Source organism: Rousettus aegyptiacus, unplaced genomic scaffold (genome assembly GCF_014176215.1).
Source record: "Rousettus aegyptiacus isolate mRouAeg1 unplaced genomic scaffold, mRouAeg1.p scaffold_m13_p_12, whole genome shotgun sequence".
NCBI lineage: Eukaryota > Metazoa > Chordata > Mammalia > Chiroptera > Pteropodidae > Rousettus > Rousettus aegyptiacus.
This window is the reverse complement of record NW_023416287.1, coordinates 83,524,433-83,544,820: the sequence shown is the minus strand read 5'-3', so window position 1 is coordinate 83,544,820 and position 20,388 is coordinate 83,524,433. Positions and strand designations below refer to the sequence as shown.

Here is a 20,388-nt window from a genome sequence, read left to right as displayed (position 1 = left end):
CTCCACCGTGCCCACAATAGTATTGACTAGTTCTTTATGTCTTGCACAAAGGAAGCCCCAACCTCCCCTTGTCCCGCTCTGCCCTGTTTCCCCCATCGTCCCTCACCAGTGGCTGTTGAAGTCTTTTCTGCTTTTCTCCCAAGACTCTGAAATAAACAGTAAATAAAAGCTAACCTCACCTGGACTTATTAGGGAGAGCTGGGCAGTTCCAGAGGGAATTAACTTTGGAAAACGAGGCCATAAGCCCCTTAGCGTGTGGGCAGAAGCTTAAGAAAACGTTGCCAGTCTTTGTTTAGCGGTGATTATAGAGATCCATTTAATATTGGGGAAGTTTACATAAAAAGCATTCTCAGTCAGAGGGGAAACAGCAAACACCAATTAATTATCCCTAAGGCTGCCCTCTGGTTACCAACTGATCAGCACCCCAGCCACCTGATCTACGTATGTAACTGGTACTTGGGACCTTGTGGGGGTGCCACCAGGTGGAGGCAATGCCTTTGGCAGCCTAGAAAGTCTAAGCAGAACCTGGGGACAGGCTTCTTCACCTGGACTGCGGCAGGAACCTCCCCAGGGTTTGTTCAGTCCTCCTGGATGCACCCAAAGGCCCAAAGGCTTCTGCCCAGGGACTCCGTCTTCATTTCTTTCCATCTTAGCTCCTTAGATGTAGGATTCAACCTCTGGAAAGAATGCAGGCTAAGATATGCTTTGATTCTTCTCAAAACATCGCCCTCTACAATAATAATTACAAATGAGCTGTAGCCAGAAAACACTGGATAAGAAGTCAGTAGATCTGAGTTCTTGTCCTGACCCCTTCACTTAATAGCTGCATGTATCACTTTGAGTCTCAGTTTCCTCTTCTCTACAATGGGGATAAATACATTGGTCCTGCTCAACTCACAGGGCTATGGGGATCGGATGATAGAAGGAATGTGAAAGCATTCTGAAAATTATAAAGTGATCTGCACACACTACAAAGCATGCATTGATTTTCATTAATTAGCTTTTTATTAAAATTAAAAACAATTTCACTTGAATCAGTAATTCAATTTCTATCTGCTGCAAACTCACATGATTGCTATTTCAATTTACCTTTTTTATGGTTGTATGAAAAACAGATCATTTTGTGTAATGACCACCCCACACACACACGTGCCCATCACAGAAAATTAACCATTTAAAGATCCTTAGCATAGTCACATGTCATTTCTGTCCCTCTAACATCAATTTAAAGGTGGTAGAGCCAAAGATACGTGTTTTTCTTTTGTTTCTTCCTTTGTCTTGTCTCGCAGGCTGGACCGTAAGATCCTCAAGGCCAGTGGCCCTGGCCTTTCTTTTGTGAGGCTGACATGGCCCATGTGAGAGCTGGATCCTCAGAAAGGACGCAGTAAACGCTTCTCTGAATGCAAAGGGCAATAAACAAAGGGGGCGGGGCGGGGAGGCGGCATGGATATCGAGGTGCCTGCTGCAAAGATTTTAAGAATCCCTAGGTCCTTTCCTAAAAGTCCTAGACTTTTAGGGAATTGTTTCAGTTCAGAGAAGGCTGGGTGCCCGCCTGGGTTCCAGCATCAGAGATGAGAAGTGCCAGCGGTCACAGTGCTGTTCACGATACTGGGGGATGTGAAAAAAACACTCTCCCGTAGAAATCGTCTTTCCATTTGGCCTATGAGTCACTCTGGCCCACAGAAGCCTCGAGGGGTCCCCAAAGGGAAAAAGAAGTGCAGGGGCGCGTTTACCCCTGAAACCCCCAGAGGGGCTCCAGGACTCCCTGCCGCCCTGACCAAGGCCCTTCCCCAGTCGGCCTGAGGCTGGGTCGTCTCCTCCGCCTGGAGAATTGTTCGGTGGGGAGGGTTCCCGCAGGACACGGTCTGTGAGAGAGAGTGAGGAACCCTGGAGGGTCTCCCATCGGGCCCGAGCCCAGCAGCAAGTAAGACTCCGACATCCCAGACTGCTGGGCCATCGGGCACTTGAGGTCACGGGTCCTGCAGGCACAGAAGGCCCCACCGCCTCCTGGGGCGGGCGCTGGAGGGAGGGAGCCTGCCGGCGCGCCCGTCCGAGGCGACAGAGACGAGCAGCGAAAACGGACAGAGACAAACCAAATAAACCCGAAATCCGGGGCTTCAGGCTGTGGACCCGAAGGAGGAATGCCCGTGGGCGTGAAAAGAGGGACGGAGTGGGGAAACTTCAAACTGGGAAGAAGCATGGACTGACTCCAACGCCGTAGAGCCAAGAAGCCCTTCCGAGGGCCGCCCGGGGCGCCCGGCCCTGCAGAAGAAGCGAGCCTGGCGTTAGGCGCGAGTCTGGGGTCGGGGTCCAGCAGGGGAAGGTGGGCCCAAGGATGACGGCAGGTCCGAGTGGGTCGATGGGACCAAGGCGTCGGCCGCACTGAGGCAGGCCCGGGGGGCGCGGACCTCGGACCCGGGTCCGCAGGCCTGTCAAACACCCCGCCGCCGGTCTCCGGTGTGTGTTTGGGGTGTCTGAAGCGGATCCAAGGTGGGAGGTGGACTCTCGGGAGCACCGGCCCCGCCCGGGGTTGCAGGGCGAGGACCCTGACGCTGGCCGAGGGGAAGACCCGCCCCGCTGCGGGGGGAGGGACCGAGAAGCAGAGGCTGGGTCCGGGGCCGGAGGGGAGGAGCCGGGGGCAGCGGGCTCGCAGCCTTTAGCGCCCCGAGCCCCAACTCCCGGGACTTGGAACTTCCGCCTCCTGCAGCGATTCGGGCCGAGCGCTCGCAGCCGGAGCCAGCGTCGCCCGCCGAGTTTGACCTTGGATCGGAATCCCTGGGTTCGGACGGCCGCGGCCGGAAGCGCCGACCTCGAGCCTCTGCTCCGTGTTCAAGCGGTCGCGGCTCTGCCCAACGCGCGGCCCCCGCCTCCCGCGCTCCCCATGCACCTGCCCGGCTGCGGCCCCGCCATGGCCGACGCCAGCTTCTCGCTCGCCGGCCACCTGCTCCGCAGCCCGGGCGGCAGCACCTCGCGGCTGCACAGCATCGAAGCCATCCTGGGATTTACCAAGGACGAGGGGATCCTCGGCTCCTTCCCGATGGAAGCAGGCGCCCAAAGCGCAAAGGAGCGGGAACGGAGGCCGGGCGCGCGGGCCGCCTGCACCAAGGTGCCCGGGGGAGGAGCTGAGCCCTCCCAGCAGCCCGCCCCGGCTCCAGCTCCCGAGTACGAAGGTGAGTGCGCTTTCTCCGCTGCTGCGAGGCCCTAGACCCCCCCAAACTTAGTGGCCCTGCGAGGGGAGGGAGCCCCTGGCTTAACTTTCAGCAGGGCACCTGGGCGCGGGGTTGGGCGCTGTGTGCGCAGCAGGAGCTTCCAACCTGACTTCAGAGAAAGCTTAGGGGGCCCTCGCAGCCCTCACCCCGACCTCCCCGGGCCGTCTCCCGAGTCACGCGTTGTGCACCCAGGGTTCAGGTGTGGGCCGGGTGATCCCAGTGATACTCCGGGGAGTGTCTCTGACCGTCCGGGGCCCCGTCGTCCCAGCCCCTCGCCCCTACTGCCCCAAGGAGCCCGGGGAGGCGCGCCCGAGCCCCGGGATGACCGTCGGGCCCGCCTCCGGCGACGCGAAGCTCTCCGAGGAGGAGCAGCCCAAGAAGAAGCACCGTCGGAACCGCACCACCTTCACCACGTACCAGCTGCACGAACTGGAGCGCGCGTTCGAGAAGTCCCACTACCCTGACGTGTACAGCCGCGAGGAGCTGGCGGGCAAGGTCAACTTACCCGAAGTCCGGGTCCAGGTAAAGCGCCCAGATCAGTCCCCGGGAGGGCCCGAGGCCCACTTGCAGCCAGCGCTCCCTTGACCCCCCCCTCCCCCCCGGCGTCCACGCGTCTGTGATGGCACTTTTCCTGTTGGCCTTCCTCGCTTCGCTTGGCCCAGAGCCCCGAAGGCACGTTACGGATCTTCCACGCACTGCCCTTCTCACATTCTGTCCCTTTGGGGGTCCCCCTTTCCTGAGCTACAAAGAGGAGCTGGAAATGGCTGGCAAGGTGAAGAAGGGACTGCTCATTAGATGCAGCCAGGATTGGGGCAGGGGACTGAGTGGAGAGGGAATGTAGACAGCAGTTGAGGGTAACTGGCCCCGGGCCCCAAATGCCACCCTAGCCACCAGCTGCGTGCACCGCGTTTAAAAGGAAAACCCTGCCTTGCGAGAGGCCTGGAGCCTGGCGGTTGAAACTTTTGGTGGATTTGTTTAAGACGCTGACTTTTGCTTCTCTGGTACACATGCAACCAAACTTCCCGCTGATGCACAGGCCTTTTTGCTGTTGTTGCTGTAAAGGGGTTTTCGCTTTAATTAAAGCTGAATTATCTTTAATCCCTGATCATTAAAATATTTGAAAGCCTTAAATATTTGCTAGTCATCTGTGAAAAATCTGGGAGGATTTCCAAATTGGGAGAGTTTACAGAGTTCTGAAAAGGAGTCTTTGGGAACCAGTTTCACTACATCAGAAAGACAGTGGAACGGAGATGGGGTTTTTGTGTCTGTCTAATGAATTAGATTTCCAGGAAGTGAGATATTCAGATTTCGGGGGCTTTTAGTCTTGTCTTAAAAGTAAAAGGAGACAAGCTCTTGCCTTTGTGTCTTCTGCTTAGTTTGGGGGTTTTAAGTAATGAGTAAATGTCATGGTTTTAAAACACGGTTCCCTCATGTGTCGCGGGATTAGCTGCCAAGGACAGTTCAATTTCTCCTAATTTGGGGCAGGGAAGCTGCGATGATTCCATTGAAGGGGTGGACACATTAGCGCTTGCTCTTCAGAGAGGGAGGCTGGGGTAGGGAGAGGAAAAGCAAACAAGCGAAAGTTGATGAAGAAAGAGGACAGGCGAAGGCTTCCGGTGCCCTTGCAGAAGAGAGGGACAGCCAGCTCAGGGGATGCCTTCGGACCCGAGGCCACCTCTGTCCCGCATTCTTTCCTCCCTCTTTACTTGTTCAGGGATTTTGGCTTCTCCTCTTAAGTTGTGAGCTTCCTGAGATCAGTGTCTCTGTGAATTCTCTGTGACCACGGGGCCAGCACAGCGCCCAGCATATAACCAGTTCTTAACACGCAGCTGTGATATAATCAGACAAGGGGGGCCCGGGCAGGGTCTCTAACCGTGTGTTGAGGGCAGCAGGGCAGCAGTGTAAGAGCTGACTCTCCTAGCCTTTCGCCCTCGGACTCCGGATGCTAGATCGTAGGACTAGAGCTGATATTTTTGGGGGGATGAAGTGGAACAAGCAGAGAAACGGAGGTGGCGGGCGGGGTGGGGGGGAAAGCCGTCCCCCAGGCCAGTGTTTCTCTTTTCTCTGTTATCCGCAACTATCTAATATTTCCGGGAAAATCAAGGCCTCAGATGTGTTGACGGATCTTTTGCGGGACGGAGACAGGGGAACTTACATTTTAGTTCTTTCTCTTTTTCTCTCACACCCCAACCTCACCCGCACTGGCCCTGCTCGGCTCAGGTGCTCGGGGTTCTTTTCTCAGCGCTCTCAGTCTGAAGACGCACCTACTCTATTTTCCTTCGTGGATATAACACTGAAACTACCAGTTCGGCTAAAGTTCTTTCAGGATTCCCCACTAAACTAGACCAATTCTCTGTGTTCTGTTTCTCACGGTGGGAACTCCGTGGTGGAACCCTAATTTACACCCTTTCTTGTGCTTTTATCGACTCAGTAATTGAAGTTTCATTGTTAAGAGACCAGACTTTAGTATGGACTTTCTATATGTAAAGAAAAAAAAAAAAAGGAAAACTCGAGCTCATCGAATTCATCTTAGGGTAATAATGTCAGAACCAACTTCATAAAGTAAAAGCAGATGTAATACACTTGAACTATCGTAACCATTGAAAGCCATTTATAAGAAATATTAGAAATCCTAAAAGGATATCAACTAAATAAAAACGAACATCTTATTAAAGCAGCAATTCAAATATGTTTGGTATAAAATAAACCCACTTTCTTTTATTCGGTCTCATAACCAGTCATTCGTGGAAATAGCTGTATTTTAACATCCAACGTTGCCAGGTACAGTACTTAGAGTATTTGTTTATAGGTGTTTATAATCGAGACAAAAGGTAGGTAAAGCGCAGAAAGTCTGAGAGAAAAACGTGGCCACTGAGAGCTGTACCACAGCAGCCTCAACGGCAGTGTGGGGAGGGAGGGGCAGGCAGCCGACCAGCAGGTAAGAGAGATGTGGCGAGCTCTGGTTTCGAAAGTCCTACGGTCTCATTCCAGGGTTAACTTCCCTTTTTTTCTGAGCACCTGCTCCATGCCAGGAGCTGATAACAGAACCGCAGCGGTCGGTGAGATAGATAAACAGGAACGAGGGTGGGGACGCCATGGAGGACAGGGATGGGACAAAGAGACACAGAGGGATCAAGAGGGAAGGAGGGAAGAGACGGAGGGGAGAACACGGGACGGAAAGGGAGGGATGAAGAGTGCGGGGGCGGGGCGAAGGAGGAGGCGCGCCCAGTTTCGCGCGGGGGCGGCGGCGCCGAGCCGGGCCGGCCTGCAGCCCGACGGCCGCTGTGCTGCCTTCGCAGGTGTGGTTCCAGAACCGGCGGGCCAAGTGGCGGCGGCAGGAGAAGCTCGAGGTGTCGTCCATGAAGCTGCAGGACTCGCCCCTCCTCTCGTTCAGCCGCTCCCCGCCCTCGGCGGCTCTGGCGCCCCTCGGGCCGGGCGCGGGCGGCGGCGGCGGCGGCGGGCCAGCGGGGGGCGCGCTGCCGCTGGAGTCGTGGCTCGCGCCGCCGCTGCCGGGCGGGGGCGCCACCGCGCTGCAGAGCCTGCCGGGCTTCGGGCCGCCGGCGCAGAGCCTGCCGGCCAGCTACACGCCGCCGCCGCCGCCCTTCCTGAACTCGCCGCCGCTGGGCGCCGGCCTGCAGCCTCTCGCGCCGCCGCCGCCCGCCTACCCGTGCGGCCCGGGCTTCGGGGACAAGTTCCCGCTGGACGAGGCGGACCCGCGGAACAGCAGCATCGCGGCGCTGCGCCTGAAGGCCAAGGAGCACATCCAGGCCATCGGGAAGCCGTGGCAGGCCCTCTAGGGGCAGCGGGGACCAAATCGGGCCAGACGACCCTTCTGGGAGCGGACCCCGCGCCACGCGCGCGCGCCCCTTCTCCTTGGGTCCCCTCCACTCGGCCCCTTCTTCCCCGTGCCGCCTGAAGCTGCAGCCAGGCTCGGGTGTTGGACGCGCGTCTGCTCCTGACTCACCGGGGAGGACTGACCCTCATGCCCGCCGAGACCCCCGGCCTCCCACACTCCCCACGGACCCCCAACCCTGCTGCTGGGGGTGGAGAGACGGCCCAGCGCCACTGGCCTCGCTGCTCCCACCCCCGCAGGCGCCCGAGCCTCCAGCTTCAAGGGACCCAAAGCTCCTGGCCTCAGATAACGACGATGGAGAGTAAGGGGAGGCGGAGAAATAGTTTGAAGAACTGTTTGTATACCTAGTTTCAAAGTATTCGGGAGGAGAATTAAACATTTACGTGTTTTGGCTTGACTCTGGTTAAGCGCGCTCGGGACTGCGGCAGCGGCACGAGGAAGGTGTGTGCGTGAATGGGGGGGGGGGTGCGGGAGGGGCTGCGGCGTCGGACGGGGTGGGTCAGAGAAAGCACGGGGCTGTGCGGAGCTGGGGCTCCCTCCTGCGAATCCTCCTGGAGGGCGATGAGCTGTAGCGGACGCTGTGTCTCAATTCTGGATGCTACGGCGTCCTAGGCCAGAAGCGCCCCTTCCCTGGCACGTACGGGCGCTGGTGACTGTGTGCGGGTCGCGACCTCAGGCTCAGATGCCCATGGATTCCCAGTCCCCTAAAACCCCAACAGCCGAGCTGCAGCTGCTGCTTTGAAGGATTGACCCCCATAGAAAGCGTCTACACCACCTTGCCCAGGGCGAGAGCTGAACGTCTGAAGCCCCTGGCCGCTCAGTTGCCCTCTTTCCAGTCTGCCATGGCCCAAGGCCCCTCTCGGATCACTCTTCAGGTCACCAGCTCGGCGCCAGCCCCTGCCACCCTGGGTCGATGACATTAGTTCTCCAAAGACTGGGACAGAGCGACTTTTCTTCTTCCGAGCCCGTGCCTCTCTCACCTCCCCAGCTCGCTCCCCACCCCGCAACCCAGCGGTCCCGGTTCCTCCGTGACGGGTTCGCTGCCGCGCGACACGGAGGGCACGTCCTCGCGGCGCCCCTGAGCAGCATCTGCACGTCTCTGGCGCCGGCTCTGGGACGGGGAAGGCATGCAGAGGTCTCCGCGGGCTTCCGCAGCTCGCGAGGTGCTCGCGGAGTCCCCGGTGGGGGAGACCCCCGGGGCTCCCTGGAAGCTGGGTGGCGGCGGGAATAACCCAGATTCCGGCCGTGCTTGTCCTCTGGCCCCCTCGCCACTCGTGCTCCCGGAAGACGCCGCTAGAGCTTCAGCATCGACGGGCTACCGTCTGTGGGGTGGTTAGCACGTTAGGGAACTAGTCAGCCCCCTTTCCTTGTCTAAATGAACCCACTGCCCTGGAGGTGGGAAAGATGGAATCCGAACACCTGTACCGGCTTTGTGTGAACTGTCCGTGACCCGGCATGAGGCCACATGCACTGTGATCCCCTTCTCTGATGGTGCGGCACCCCAGCATTGCCCCTGGGTTCCTGAAACCTCTCTGGGAAACGGGCAACTGTCCCAGGGCTGGGGGGTAGAGGGAGTGTCCTCACAGGATTCAGGTCTTGCCACTGGAGCCCTGAGAGGGCTATGACAATAATAACCAAGGATGGGTCCCCTAGACCCTCGTCTGATGCCTTGCACATGGCAGGCTGGTCAGTAAGCATTTATTCAGTCGGTTATTTTCCCCAAGAGGCAGGGAGTGATTAATACCTGTGCTTTTCCCTCACAGAGATGTTTGTAGGATAATGGATGGGATGGCCCAGGAGGTATCAGCCGTTGGCAAGAAAAAATAGGCAAACTCAAGACGAAGGCGTCAGTAAATTTCTGTCCGTTTGTGCTGTCTTCTCTTTCGGCCTTTAACACCCTCGTTGTTCTAGGACTGGTTCGTTCAGAGAACTACCAAGTTCACTGGCTCAGAGTGCCTGTGGCGCTTGCTCTGCCCCCTTTCTCCTGAACCACGTTTGGTCCTGGGTGCCCTTGACCTTGGCCATCCCACCATCGCATCTTCGCTTAGATCATTTCCACGGTTATTCATTTTGTCTTCTCTTTCTGCCGTTTTTCTTTCTATCCTTTTGTCCATCTGTGGATTCCCTTCACTTCTCGCTCCTCTCTCATCATTTAGGTCAGTCTGAGAATGAATATTCTACACCAGCTCTTTAGGCAGCAATAGAGTGAGGCGTGCCTGGATTTCAGGGTCAAGTCCCTGGAAAATTATCAAAATACTAATGGCTAATGATGGTGATTGAAAGCTTACTGTGTGCACCCGCACGCCTCTGAGCAGTTTACATCTGTTGACTCATTTAAGCCTCACTGACGACCCTGCCAGGAAGATACAATTAGCGCCGTTAAATGAGGAAACTGAGGCACGGAGAGGTTGCCCCATTTAAAATGCTTTGAAGGGCAGGAACTGGAACAACCAGAAGTTGGGGTCAGTTCACCATCATAACGTGTGCGCCGGAAACTGTTTGCTAAATAAGTGCTCCTTATTTCAACTCTCAAGAACAGCTCTTCAGGCCACGTGAGAATTGAGATCCTGAGTGATGGGTGCTAGCTGTGAGTGTTTCTCTGAGTCTCCTGGGAGGGGCTAGGTAACGAATCAGTCCCAACGCCTTCCCACCCCATCCCCAGGGCTGCCTAGAAGGGCAGCTCTAAGAGCGGGGGTGGGCGGGATTCATGCTGCCAGCTGCAGGTGAGGCGGGAAGCCAATTCTTAACTCAGAACAGAAGTGATAATGCTTGTGATTCAGAGCATTAGAGACCCCTGATAACACGTGGAACGGCGACTCTAGCTCACAGCTACAGAAAGCACTTCACCGAGGCGCCGCCCAAGGTGGGACACAGGCTTCCCAACCCAGACGGTGCTGGCTCCGATCTGGGGCGGGCACACGCCTTTCAGGGACTCCGAGGGGGCGGGGGAGGCCTCCCCCAGAAAGCCCGCATCACGGGAAATGGGTCTTGAGCCTTCCTAATGAGCCCGAGCGCCGGCTGAAGCCGAACGAGAACCAGCTGGGAGCGGTCCGGGGCTCCGCGAGCAGAGACTGTGCTCTTGCGCGCGCAGAGACCTAGAGGGAGGCAGGCCTTGACTCAGGCTGACTCGCGTCCAGTCCATCTAAGAGGGAGTCCTTAGGGACCCCTCCTCCCCAGAAAATGACGTCTGCTCTGGCCGGCCGCGGGAGGGAAGCAGGTGAGTCTGTAGAACCACACCTTTCGGGGCTCCTGAGAAGCCGCTGAAAGCAGCCCGAGGCGGGGCGCGGCGCAGTCAGGCGCGGTCCCCAGTGGGGCAAGCGGATTGTCCCCGACGCTGTCAAACCCCTGCTGCGACCCTCCGCTGTCTCAGTGATCCCCCAGCTGCGCGGAGCAGCCTCCCCCACCCCTTCGTCCCCACCGGCCTCCATCAGCCACCCCCGCCACTGGGGAGCGGCGTCAGGTGTGGCGTTTTCCCCGTAGGGAGGGGTCTCTTCCTGCCCACGAGGGTTTAGTGTCCACGACGCGCGCCACGGCTCTCGGCCTCTGGCGGCGATTTCCCTCTCCCGCGAGGACGCGGGGGAACATAGGGCTCCGCCTGTCTCCGGAGCCCCGAGACCCAGAGGCGGCCGCGGCTCCGCGGGGCCCTCCTCGCTCTGTGTCGTGGGGCCCCGTGCCGCGCGGCCCCAGGTCGGTCCAGGCTGTTCATCCCTCGTGGGGTTCCCGCTCCCGGAACCCGGTTCTGTCCCCTGCACCACGAGCTCCCACCTCTACTGCCCCGCAGGGTGACCCGGGCTGGTGCGCGCGAGACGAGGCGGGAGGACTGCGAGGGGCCCCGAGGGAGGGACCGGCTCTGCCACAGTCAGCAACTGGAAGAGGCGGCCGCACTCTTTTTGCTGATTTCAAACATTTAGTTAATACTTGGGGAGATGGGACTTATCGAACCAGGGAAGACCATCTCTAACCGTCCCTCACCGCAGCCCCAGCTGGAATCCCACGAGGGGAGGGAGGGACGCGCGGTCCTGCCGGATCTCCGCCCGATTCGTCGGTTAGTTGAGAGTCTTTGCAGAGCCCGAGAAGCGGGGCCATCACGGCGCGGGCTCGGCCGCTCCTGAGGCTGCGGCATTTGGTGGGTTCTTTGCCACCCGCCGCCTCCCGCCCCCCTCCGCACCCCCCCCCCCCGACACCTCCGGTCCCCGTCCCAGCCCCAGGAGGCCGCCAGGAAAGACTTTCAGGGATGACAAGATGAATGAGAAGTTGGCATCTCCTCTCCGCTCAGGAAGCGCGAACCCCGCATCATCGGCCCGCGTCCTAACCCGCCTGGGAAAGGGGAGGCCGTCGGTGCGCTTTGTGCCAATGTCCTCCCCTTAATTGGGAACTGGCTCTAATCATCTGGCCTCAGCTCGTTAACTACATTAGTGGGCAGAGTTAATGACTCATTAGTGATTAATTCCTTAACTGTGCTTTAATTGCTCACTATAAGAGCCCTTTCCTAAAACTGGATTAAATCATCTAGATCCTGGGCCAGATCTCACAGCCCTGGAGGACGCCGGCAGTGCTGGGTTCCAGCCCCACCACGTCTCATCTTGGGCAGGTCACCCATCAGCCTGGAAATCAGAAGATCAGTGGTCCAGTCGTGGCCGTGGTATTGCCTGGTCCTGGGACCTTAAATGGGACCCTCTGTAAGAGCTAGATCTCCAAGGTCTTCCCTCGTCCCTCATCACCCCACCATTAACGCCTGAAATCTAATACCTCGTCTTGGCGGCTGCTCTCCTCGGCTCCTCTCCTCTGCACTGTACTAGGTATCTGCCGTGTGTTTATACTAGTAGATTCTGAGTGACTTGTGTACAAGGCTGCCTGCCTGTCAAAAGTTGTCTGATAAAGGCTCTTTCCAGTCCTCATAGTGGTTGGGTTCTACAGTCTTTCCATTTGTACTTAAAAAATAAAATACATACATACATACATACATACATACATACAGCCCTTAGCTTTTTCCACCTTCTTAATTTCCTTGTGATCTTTATCCATTCTGGAGATTCCCAAGGCCTGGTGGACGTGTCCTGATGGGTAAACACAAGTCTCCACCCTCAAGGAGCGGGACCTAAGTAGAGGAAATGAGGACACAGCTGTGCATATGTTTTCAAATGCCTACTGGTTTTCTCCACCTGGCCCCATATCCACCAAAACTACATGCATTCAAAACAAAACGTATTAGTCTTTACTCTACGGCTCCCTGAAAACCTCCTTAAAACTCTCCTCCCTCTTTCTGCATTCATATTCACCCAATGGATATGATGAGAATCATTCTTGACCCCTTGAGGCAAGTTATTGTCCAATTTCCTTTGTACCTTATTCTTGGTACCTTCGTACCTTATTCAGCCAATAGCTTCCAAATTTTAGCTGATCACTTGGCTGCCCAGAGTGAAGACACCTCCCAGCCTTCCTTTCCGTTAGATATGATTAAGTAATGACCAATGTCACATAAGGGGGAAACACTTCTAGAAAGTAAGCTCTTAAAAGACACCAGCATCTGGTGACCACAAGGCAGGTATGGCGGTAGTGCTGGAGCACCCACTCTGGGCCATGTCATGAAACCAAGTATGTTAAGTAACAGGGTAGAAGGGACCGTATGTGGCAAGTCCCCGATACTGGAGCAACATACTGGCTCTGGACTGCTGTCCGGGCTCTCCATTGTAAGTCTAACTTTTTGGTCACTGTCAACCAAACCTAAACCTAATTCACTTGTTCCTTTCCTTCAACCCTCTATAGGTAGTTAATTACTGAGCCCCACTGAGCCTCGTTTAGACTCTTTTAACGTCCTCCATCCCATCCATCTGCCAGTACTCTAGTTCATCCCTCACCCATGCCGCGTGACCTCCCGTGGCACACAGTGCCTTTCATATGCCACTTACATCAGCCCCCCTTTTATGGTTATTTCTTCATCGAGTGATTCATTTACAACCATTTACTGAGTCCCTTCTCCCTCCCTCCCCTCTCCGTTTGCTAAGCTCTGGAGCTGTAAAGATAGAACTTCCATATTGGTCTCAATTCCCTTAATCCTTCCAATCTATCTTTCACACTACAGCCAGAATTAGGTGCCTCAAACAATTCCACTGTTTAAAACAATTCCTTATGGTCTCTGGGGCGAAAGCCAAGCTCCTGATGTCTGTGACACCTGAGGCTCTTCTGAATCTGACCCTGACCCATCTTTACAGGCTTGTCTCTGGCATGGCCCCTCACCCCTCTTCCTCTACTCACCCTCTGTTCAAGTGACACCAGAGTGCTCTGTGTTCACTGATCCGCCATGCGCCTTTTAATATTGTGGCTTTGAGTATGAATATTGCTTCTTCTTGGAAGGACTTTCCACCCTGCCCCTCACAGTAAACTTCTTCAGGACCTGGCCCAGGTGACACTGCCCTCTGTGCAGCTAGCTGGTCTGCCTTCCTGCAGCAATTTCTTGACCTCCCCCGGTCCCCGCCTCCCACCCTCAGCACTGTGTTGATATCTACTTAAGAGCTATTTCAGCACTTAGCCCATAGTGTTGTCTGCGGCCCCCAGCGAGACTATAGCATCCTTAAAGACAGTTGTCTGATTCTTCTCTGCACATTAAGCATCTGACCCAATGAAAGCATTCAGTGACTGATTGCACTAACTAAGAAAGGGGTATGTGATTCCCAGAGAAAGCACCACATTCTATAAAAGCTCTTAATAAGGAAACCGGTCCTAGCGAGTCACAGAAGACTTCCCTGAGGAAGTGATACTCAGAATGAGCCCTGAAGGGAACACAAGTTATCCAGGTCAGAATTGAGGGGTGAGGGAAGGTCACCACATATGCAAGGGAGGAGTGAGCAGGGCCCGTCTGAGGCTCTGAAACGAGGCTAGTCTGGCACAGGCCAAAGGACAACTTGGAGAAGTCAGAGTCTGTACGTGGCTAAGAAACAATTTCAGAAGGCAGGTTCAGCATCCAGCCAAGACTTATAGAAGGCGAATTCTTCAAACTAGGAAGGGTGTTCAGGTGCTAGACAGTAAAAAACTAATTAATGTCCGCTACAGGTGGTGACATGACCATCCCAAATAAAGCATTCTGTCTCCAGTATGGAGAAGAGCTTGGAAAGAGGTAAGAGAGCATTCTAGAAATTTATATATTATATTATATTATATTATATTATATTATATTATATTATATTATATTATATTATATTATATTATATTATATTATAGTTAGAAGGCTAGTGCAGTAATTGAGGAAGAAGACCAGGGTGGCTTGGTCTCATGTGGTGACAAGGAGGCTAGGTTTGAGGTTGAATGAGGAGATTGTGAGTTCTGTGACAGAAGGAAAACCAGGAAGTGTGGTGGCGTGGAGTTAAGGAAAGAGAGTTTCAAAAGGGAAGAATGGGTGACAAAAATGTGACTTAAACTCCGAAAAATTAACCAGTGATGACACAATGAGCTATAATGCTTGCTTCCTACAGGGGGCTGCGATGCAGGCATTTCGGAGGCGTGGCCAGTGTTTCCTACCACCTGGAAAGTAATTCCAGTGGGCGGTGGCCCAATCCCCAGCAGCCACTTCTCCAAGACTGGGAGGCCAGGGCAGGAACTGCCCAGACTTTGCCAATTTTTGTGTTTGCAATGACCCTATTCCTGTCCCTCCTGCTAAAGTTCCTCCATCTGTCTTCTGCACCTACAGAAAGCTACTCATGTCACATCTGGGAAGAAAGTGAAATAACACAGTAGTCCTAGAAGTGGTAACTGGCTATCCGAAATCCATTCTGCATAAACTTTTTAGTTCTTTACACAATATGGCTCCAACTTACCTTTTTCCATCACTCAAACCCTCTGTATACACCCTCTACTCTGGCCACATTCAACTCTTCACCAAACTTACCCTACCTCTATGCTCCTACCCAACCTCTTCCTTCTATCTGGACTATCTTCTCCCACAGAGAATACTTTAACATGAATGAAAACGAATATGCAATATACTAAAACTCATGAGATGCAGCTAAAGCCATGCTTAGAGGGAATTTTCTAGCTATAAACGCCTATATCAAAAAAAAAGAAAGATCTCAAGTCACTAACCTAAACTTCTACCTTAAGACACCAGAAAATGAAGATCAAACTGAACTTGAAGTGAGCTGAAGGAAGGAAATACTAAACATTAGAGTGGAAATTAATAAAATAGATAATAGAAAAACAATAAAGAAAAATCACACAACAAAACACTCGATATAATTAGTCGTCAGAAAAATGAGAAACAAAACCACAATGAGATATTGCTTCACACACATTAGAATGCCTAGAATCAAAAGAGTCAGTAGCAAGAAGCGTTGGTGAGAATGTGGAGAAATCAGAACCCTCACACACTCCTGCTAGAAATATAAAATGATGCCTCTACTTTGGAGAAAAAAATCTGGCAGTTCATCAAATGATCAAATATGTAGTTATTATATGACCTATTAATTCTGGCCAAAAAACATGAAAACATGTCCACACAGAAACTTGAACGAGAATGTAACAGCTTTCTTCATAACAGCCGAAAAGCGGAAAGAATCCAAATGTCCATCAATAAATGAATTAATAAAATATGGTTTTGACATATGATAGAATATTATTCAGCCATGGAAAGTGGCGAAGTACTAATACCTGCTACAGCATGAGTGGACCTTGAAAACACTACGTTAAGTGAAATAAGACCACATACCCTATAAACGAAAGTTCATACGAAAGTCCAGAATAGGAAAATCCATAAAGGCAAAAATAGATTTATGTTTGCTTAGTGCTGAGGGACAGGGGGCTGGGATCATATAGGATTTCTTCTTGAGGTGATGAAGTTGTTCCAAGATCGGCTGTGATGATGGATGGATGGCTGCACGTATCTTTGACTACATTAAAAGCTATTGAATGGTGCACTTTAAACGGGTGAAATGTATAGCATGTGAATCATATCTCAATAAAGCCGTTAAAAATAGCCTTCCCACAAGCTCTTGCAGCTTTCACCCATTTCAGGTACTCGCGTTGGAATAATTGTCCTATGTCCCATTTCCGTCATGTTGCTGCTCTCTGGCCAGGTGATCCTTTTCTGAGTCAATAAAGATGTATCAATTCGGCCAACGTATAGTCTGCACCTACTGTCCGAGGCACAGTGATAAATACATCCACGCCATTTTTCTGCTGGTTCAAATCCCAGCTCCCCTTTCTGCCTTCAGGGCTTACCTGCATGACTTGCTCACCCATTTCCCTTCCCATTGACCTTCTCAGTAATAGAGACCCTCTGCTCTAAACAGATGACCTTGACAGCGTCTTGATCTCCCCATTACCTCCTGTGTATCCTTGCTCAAGGTGGACAACACCTTTTAATCCAAAACGAGAAACCAGCCTAAAATGCCAGCTCTCCTGGGAAAAAGAACCAATTGCTTAAATGTACATTGTGATGTCCAAACCTGGCTGGAGAACCTTTTGTGCCGCGGATAGTTCAGTGAGGTGGAAATGGGGGAGGGGCGTTCCTGTGCAGCAAGTGTGTGAAGAGAGAGGCCTCGGGCTGAGGGGCGCTGGCCAGGCCTGCTGCGATGGTGGGCTTGTTACTGTGGTTTCGCCTGGGTGTATAATAAACATCCTCTGCCTAGGTGGCTTTTTCTCTTCTCTTTGAAGCTTTCTTTCCCTAATTCAAAGCGCATCAACTCCCAGATTTTCTCATGGTTTTACCTACTCGCTGTTTTCTTACTTTTCCCAGATCAGTTCGTGAATCCTTTAATTCCTGCCCCCATCTACCGCTATTCATTTTTTGTTGTTTTGGGTTTTTTTGAGCAATCAAACCCTCAGTATATGTGACTACCTGGTAGTTGACCAGAACTGCTCAAAGCGCAGTTTAGCCTGCAAGACTGTATTCAGTTGGAGACAGCAGCTCCTTCTGTCTTTTCTATATTCTGTTTCATTGTGGGTAAGGAACACTCCTTTCAGGTTGCTATCATAGAGAATCGGATTCCTTGTCAGAAGATCACAGAAACCTCAGCTCTGCCACCGACTTGATATGTGGCTTCAGGCAAGGTAGCCTCACTCTGGCTGAAGTTCTTCGCCTGTAAAATTAGGAGGCTGGACCAGAGTACCATTCAGCTGCAAAATTCTGATCTGGCCAATAAACTGATGCAGTAACTTGTCTGAGAGTGCCACCTGATGGCTGACTTGGGAACTTCACCAGCCGGTTGTGCACTGGGGGTTTCCTAATAGAAGAACCCTGCTTCCCAGAATCGCCCCAGGTGAATGAGAAGGGCCTTTCCTCTGCCTAGTAATGCCCTCTTTTCTGACTCCTCCCAAGTTCAGGGGCTTTACACTGCCTTTTGGGTGGAAAGCCCCTCCTTTTCCACTCCGATTCAGCCCAGGTCAAGTCAACCCAACCACAGGGATTCTTACATCATTAAAGCCACCTTAAGAGAAACCAGGAGGCCAAGGAAGCTTCTGCTTTTTCGTTTTCAGGCCCCTCCATGCTTCAGATTAGGAAGGGTTGGGTTCTAAATTCTGTACATCAATCAAACTGTGACTGATGTAACCTCTTAAACCTTTCATGAAGAAATATTTGCATTTTAATAAAATGAGCCTTAAAATGGGCAATTCTTAATTCATAATTAATTTTAAAAATTATACTAAGGGTAGAATTTTAGTTGCCTGGGCAATAAAAATAGTTAATACATGGTATTCCTTCCTAGTATCCTTCAAAATACAGCAAGCAAGTGATACGTTTAGGCCTTAGTGTATGCTGTGGGATTCCCACTCAGGTTAATCTCTAACTTCAATACTTGATATTGATACTAAGGTATTAATGACTTAAGCATTTTAATACACAACCTATCTAGAAATATTTACATCTTGAAAGTAAATCTGAGGCTATAATGACCATCCTAAAGAATAACTTTCGAATAGTAGAATTTAGGTGAGTGAGAAATCTGATGGGAAGGAAGATACTTTGGGGCTCGGTGACCTGTATAGCCGCCCTCCAGTTAGCACACAAGAGACTGAGATGCTGGTGAGGCTTTCTTTCCTGTTTTTTTTTAAAATATTTATTTATAAGCCAGGTGCCCCTGATCTTGTTTTTAAATTATGTAACTCAATTTACCAATCTGTATAATTTGCATAATATTTATCTTAAGGGTTGTTCTGAAATAGTAAGCAAAATAATTTATTTGGAATTTCTAGGTTTGACTTCTGCTCATGCTAAAGTGGTATCTGCTCCCATGTTGCAGGAAGAGTCAAAGGCACATCTTTCTATCCTCTTTATTAAAGAGTCCCATCAATTGTTCAAGTATAAACAGTTTTACGAGACTGTATCTTCTCGTTTCCTCTTGACTATTCCTAGATATTATGCAAAAGAAGCAAACCCCTCAAACGGCAAAGTCAGTAATACTAGAAGATAGTTATGACTTGAAGCTGAACAGAAAAAATGTATCAGTACTGCCTAAAATTGCCGAGATTGGCATGGAAGCTGTGTGTGGGATGACTGAACATCTTTAGCATACTCAAGAAGAGATTTTGACTCCAGGTGGACTTTCCTTCAAGAGCAAGGGCTACAGACAAGTAGTTTTGGACAAGCAGGAATTCAGGGAATATTAATCCTTGAAAGCCCTTCTTAAGGTAACTATTCAGGATAGATTTCAGCCAACCAAGAGATAACGAAGGACACCACAGTGAAAGAATTGTGGATGAGCATTTAATACCTGTTATCTACAGAACGGTGAAGAAGCAAATCCGAGACTCAGTGCGACAGAACAGAAAGTAAATGTTATATGTACTAACAATATGGAAATGATGCAACCAACAACAAAAAGAGAGAAACGAAGAAAAAAGATCAGAACTAAATTTTCTATGTAATAGCTCAAAGTCAAATAATACCACTTAAAGCTGCTAAATAAAAAAAAAAAGTATAAGTATGCTTAATGATACAAAGCTAACTATTAAAAAAAGGTAACTTTATTGACTAATATTGGATAACAGGGCAAAGAGAAGGAAGAAGAGGAAATGACCATTATTCAGAGTAGAAAATGACTAGATTGCCTATAAAAATACATGTCTAAAGATACCAGACAGAGGTATAATTTTTAAAGGTAACCACTAAAACAAAAATACTAACTTTCCTAAATCTCTGAAAACTATGTGCACACAGGGAAAACACAAAAAAGATCCCACAGTGTAAAACTTTTAAGAAACAAATCTATAAATACACACACACACACACACACACACACACACACAACACACCGCAAAAACCACAACAGGGGAATTTATAATGTTAAAAAGAAAAATTCACCCTAAAATTTTTTTTTTAAATCTTGTTTGAGACCTGCTACAAATTAAATCCATACGTCACCTCAGCAACAATGTCACCACCACAAATCTCCTTTCTTTGGTCACACTCTGTAAACCCCAAGCTTACCCAGCAGTGCCGGAAATGAGGCAGGCTCAGAGCGCACAGTGGGCATCTTATTGTCACCCAACTTGCAAGTATGCCTTAACACATACCTTTCAGTTTAAGGTGTAAAAACTTGCTTCTTGTTTAAGTGGCAGGTGCTTGGGAGTGCATAGTTTGCTTTTGGCCAACCCCAAGTGAAGAAAGTCAGCCCACATGATCCAGAGAAGAGGGAATACAACAAACTTGAAGCCCAGTCCCTTGGCAAGCAAATGATACTTAGGAGGGATGCAGGGAGGCCCTGGGCCCACCACCAGCCCACCAAGGTAGAGATTGGACAGAGACATTTATTGGTGTCTTCAAAATATGACAAAGATTCTCACTTTACATGACTACTCTCTCTCTCTCTCTCTCCCTCCCTCCCTCCCCCCCCCATAGACACATACATACGCACACACATACACACATTTCCCTTATCAAAATCATATAGAATCTCTGGAGGTCTTCATGCAAGTTCAATTTCTCAATGTCATTATCCAGAGAGCCATGGAAATTTCTATTTGTGACATTAAAGTCTCTAGGTAACCATTGGTTGGATCTGTGAGAACCGTGCCTTTGATCATCACACAAACATGTAAAGTGCGACAAAATTAGATGGAGCAGGGCAGAGAGAGATGGAACTGGGGTTCCATCGCGCAGCCCGCAGGGGCGCAGCAAGGTGCTGCGGGGGATCCGCTCTTTGGTTTGTTTGCGGAGACAGCGAGAGCTTCAGCAGCCTTCCGCACTGGAACCCGCTCCAGCTCTGTTCTCTAAGAACTGCTCACCGAGGAGCTTTTCAGAGTCAAGGGCGTCGCCTAGCAATGTCACCTCTTCTTCACCGGGCTTCCTTCCTCATTCCAGTGACCAGATGGGGAAGGAGTGAATCTTCAAAACTA

At 51.5% G+C, this 20,388-nt stretch overlaps 1 protein-coding gene across 1 annotated transcript; it reads left to right on the top strand.

Annotated features, from left to right (window-relative positions):
* Positions 1-2,881: 2,881 nt before the first annotated feature.
* RAX (retina and anterior neural fold homeobox) lies at positions 2,882-7,422 on the top strand. The gene is made up of 3 exons (XM_016136953.2): positions 2,882-3,170; positions 3,478-3,731; positions 6,509-7,422. Exons 1-3 carry the CDS (start codon positions 2,882-2,884, stop codon positions 7,004-7,006), a joined length of 1,041 nt encoding a protein of 346 aa, XP_015992439.2. The 3' UTR covers positions 7,007-7,422.
* The last annotated feature ends 12,966 nt before the right edge of the window (positions 7,423-20,388 follow it).

Bases quoted from the DNA above. Each gene is read 5' to 3' on its own strand.
- RAX (XM_016136953.2), top strand. From the start codon at position 2,882: ATGCACCTGCCCGGCTGCGGCCCCGCCATGGCCGACGCCAGCTTCTCG. The intron at 3,171-3,477 runs GTGAGTGCGCTT...CCGTCGTCCCAG, and splicing joins TCCAGCTCCCGAGTACGAAG to CCCCTCGCCCCTACTGCCCC. The intron at 3,732-6,508 runs GTAAAGCGCCCA...CTGCCTTCGCAG, and splicing joins TACCCGAAGTCCGGGTCCAG to GTGTGGTTCCAGAACCGGCG.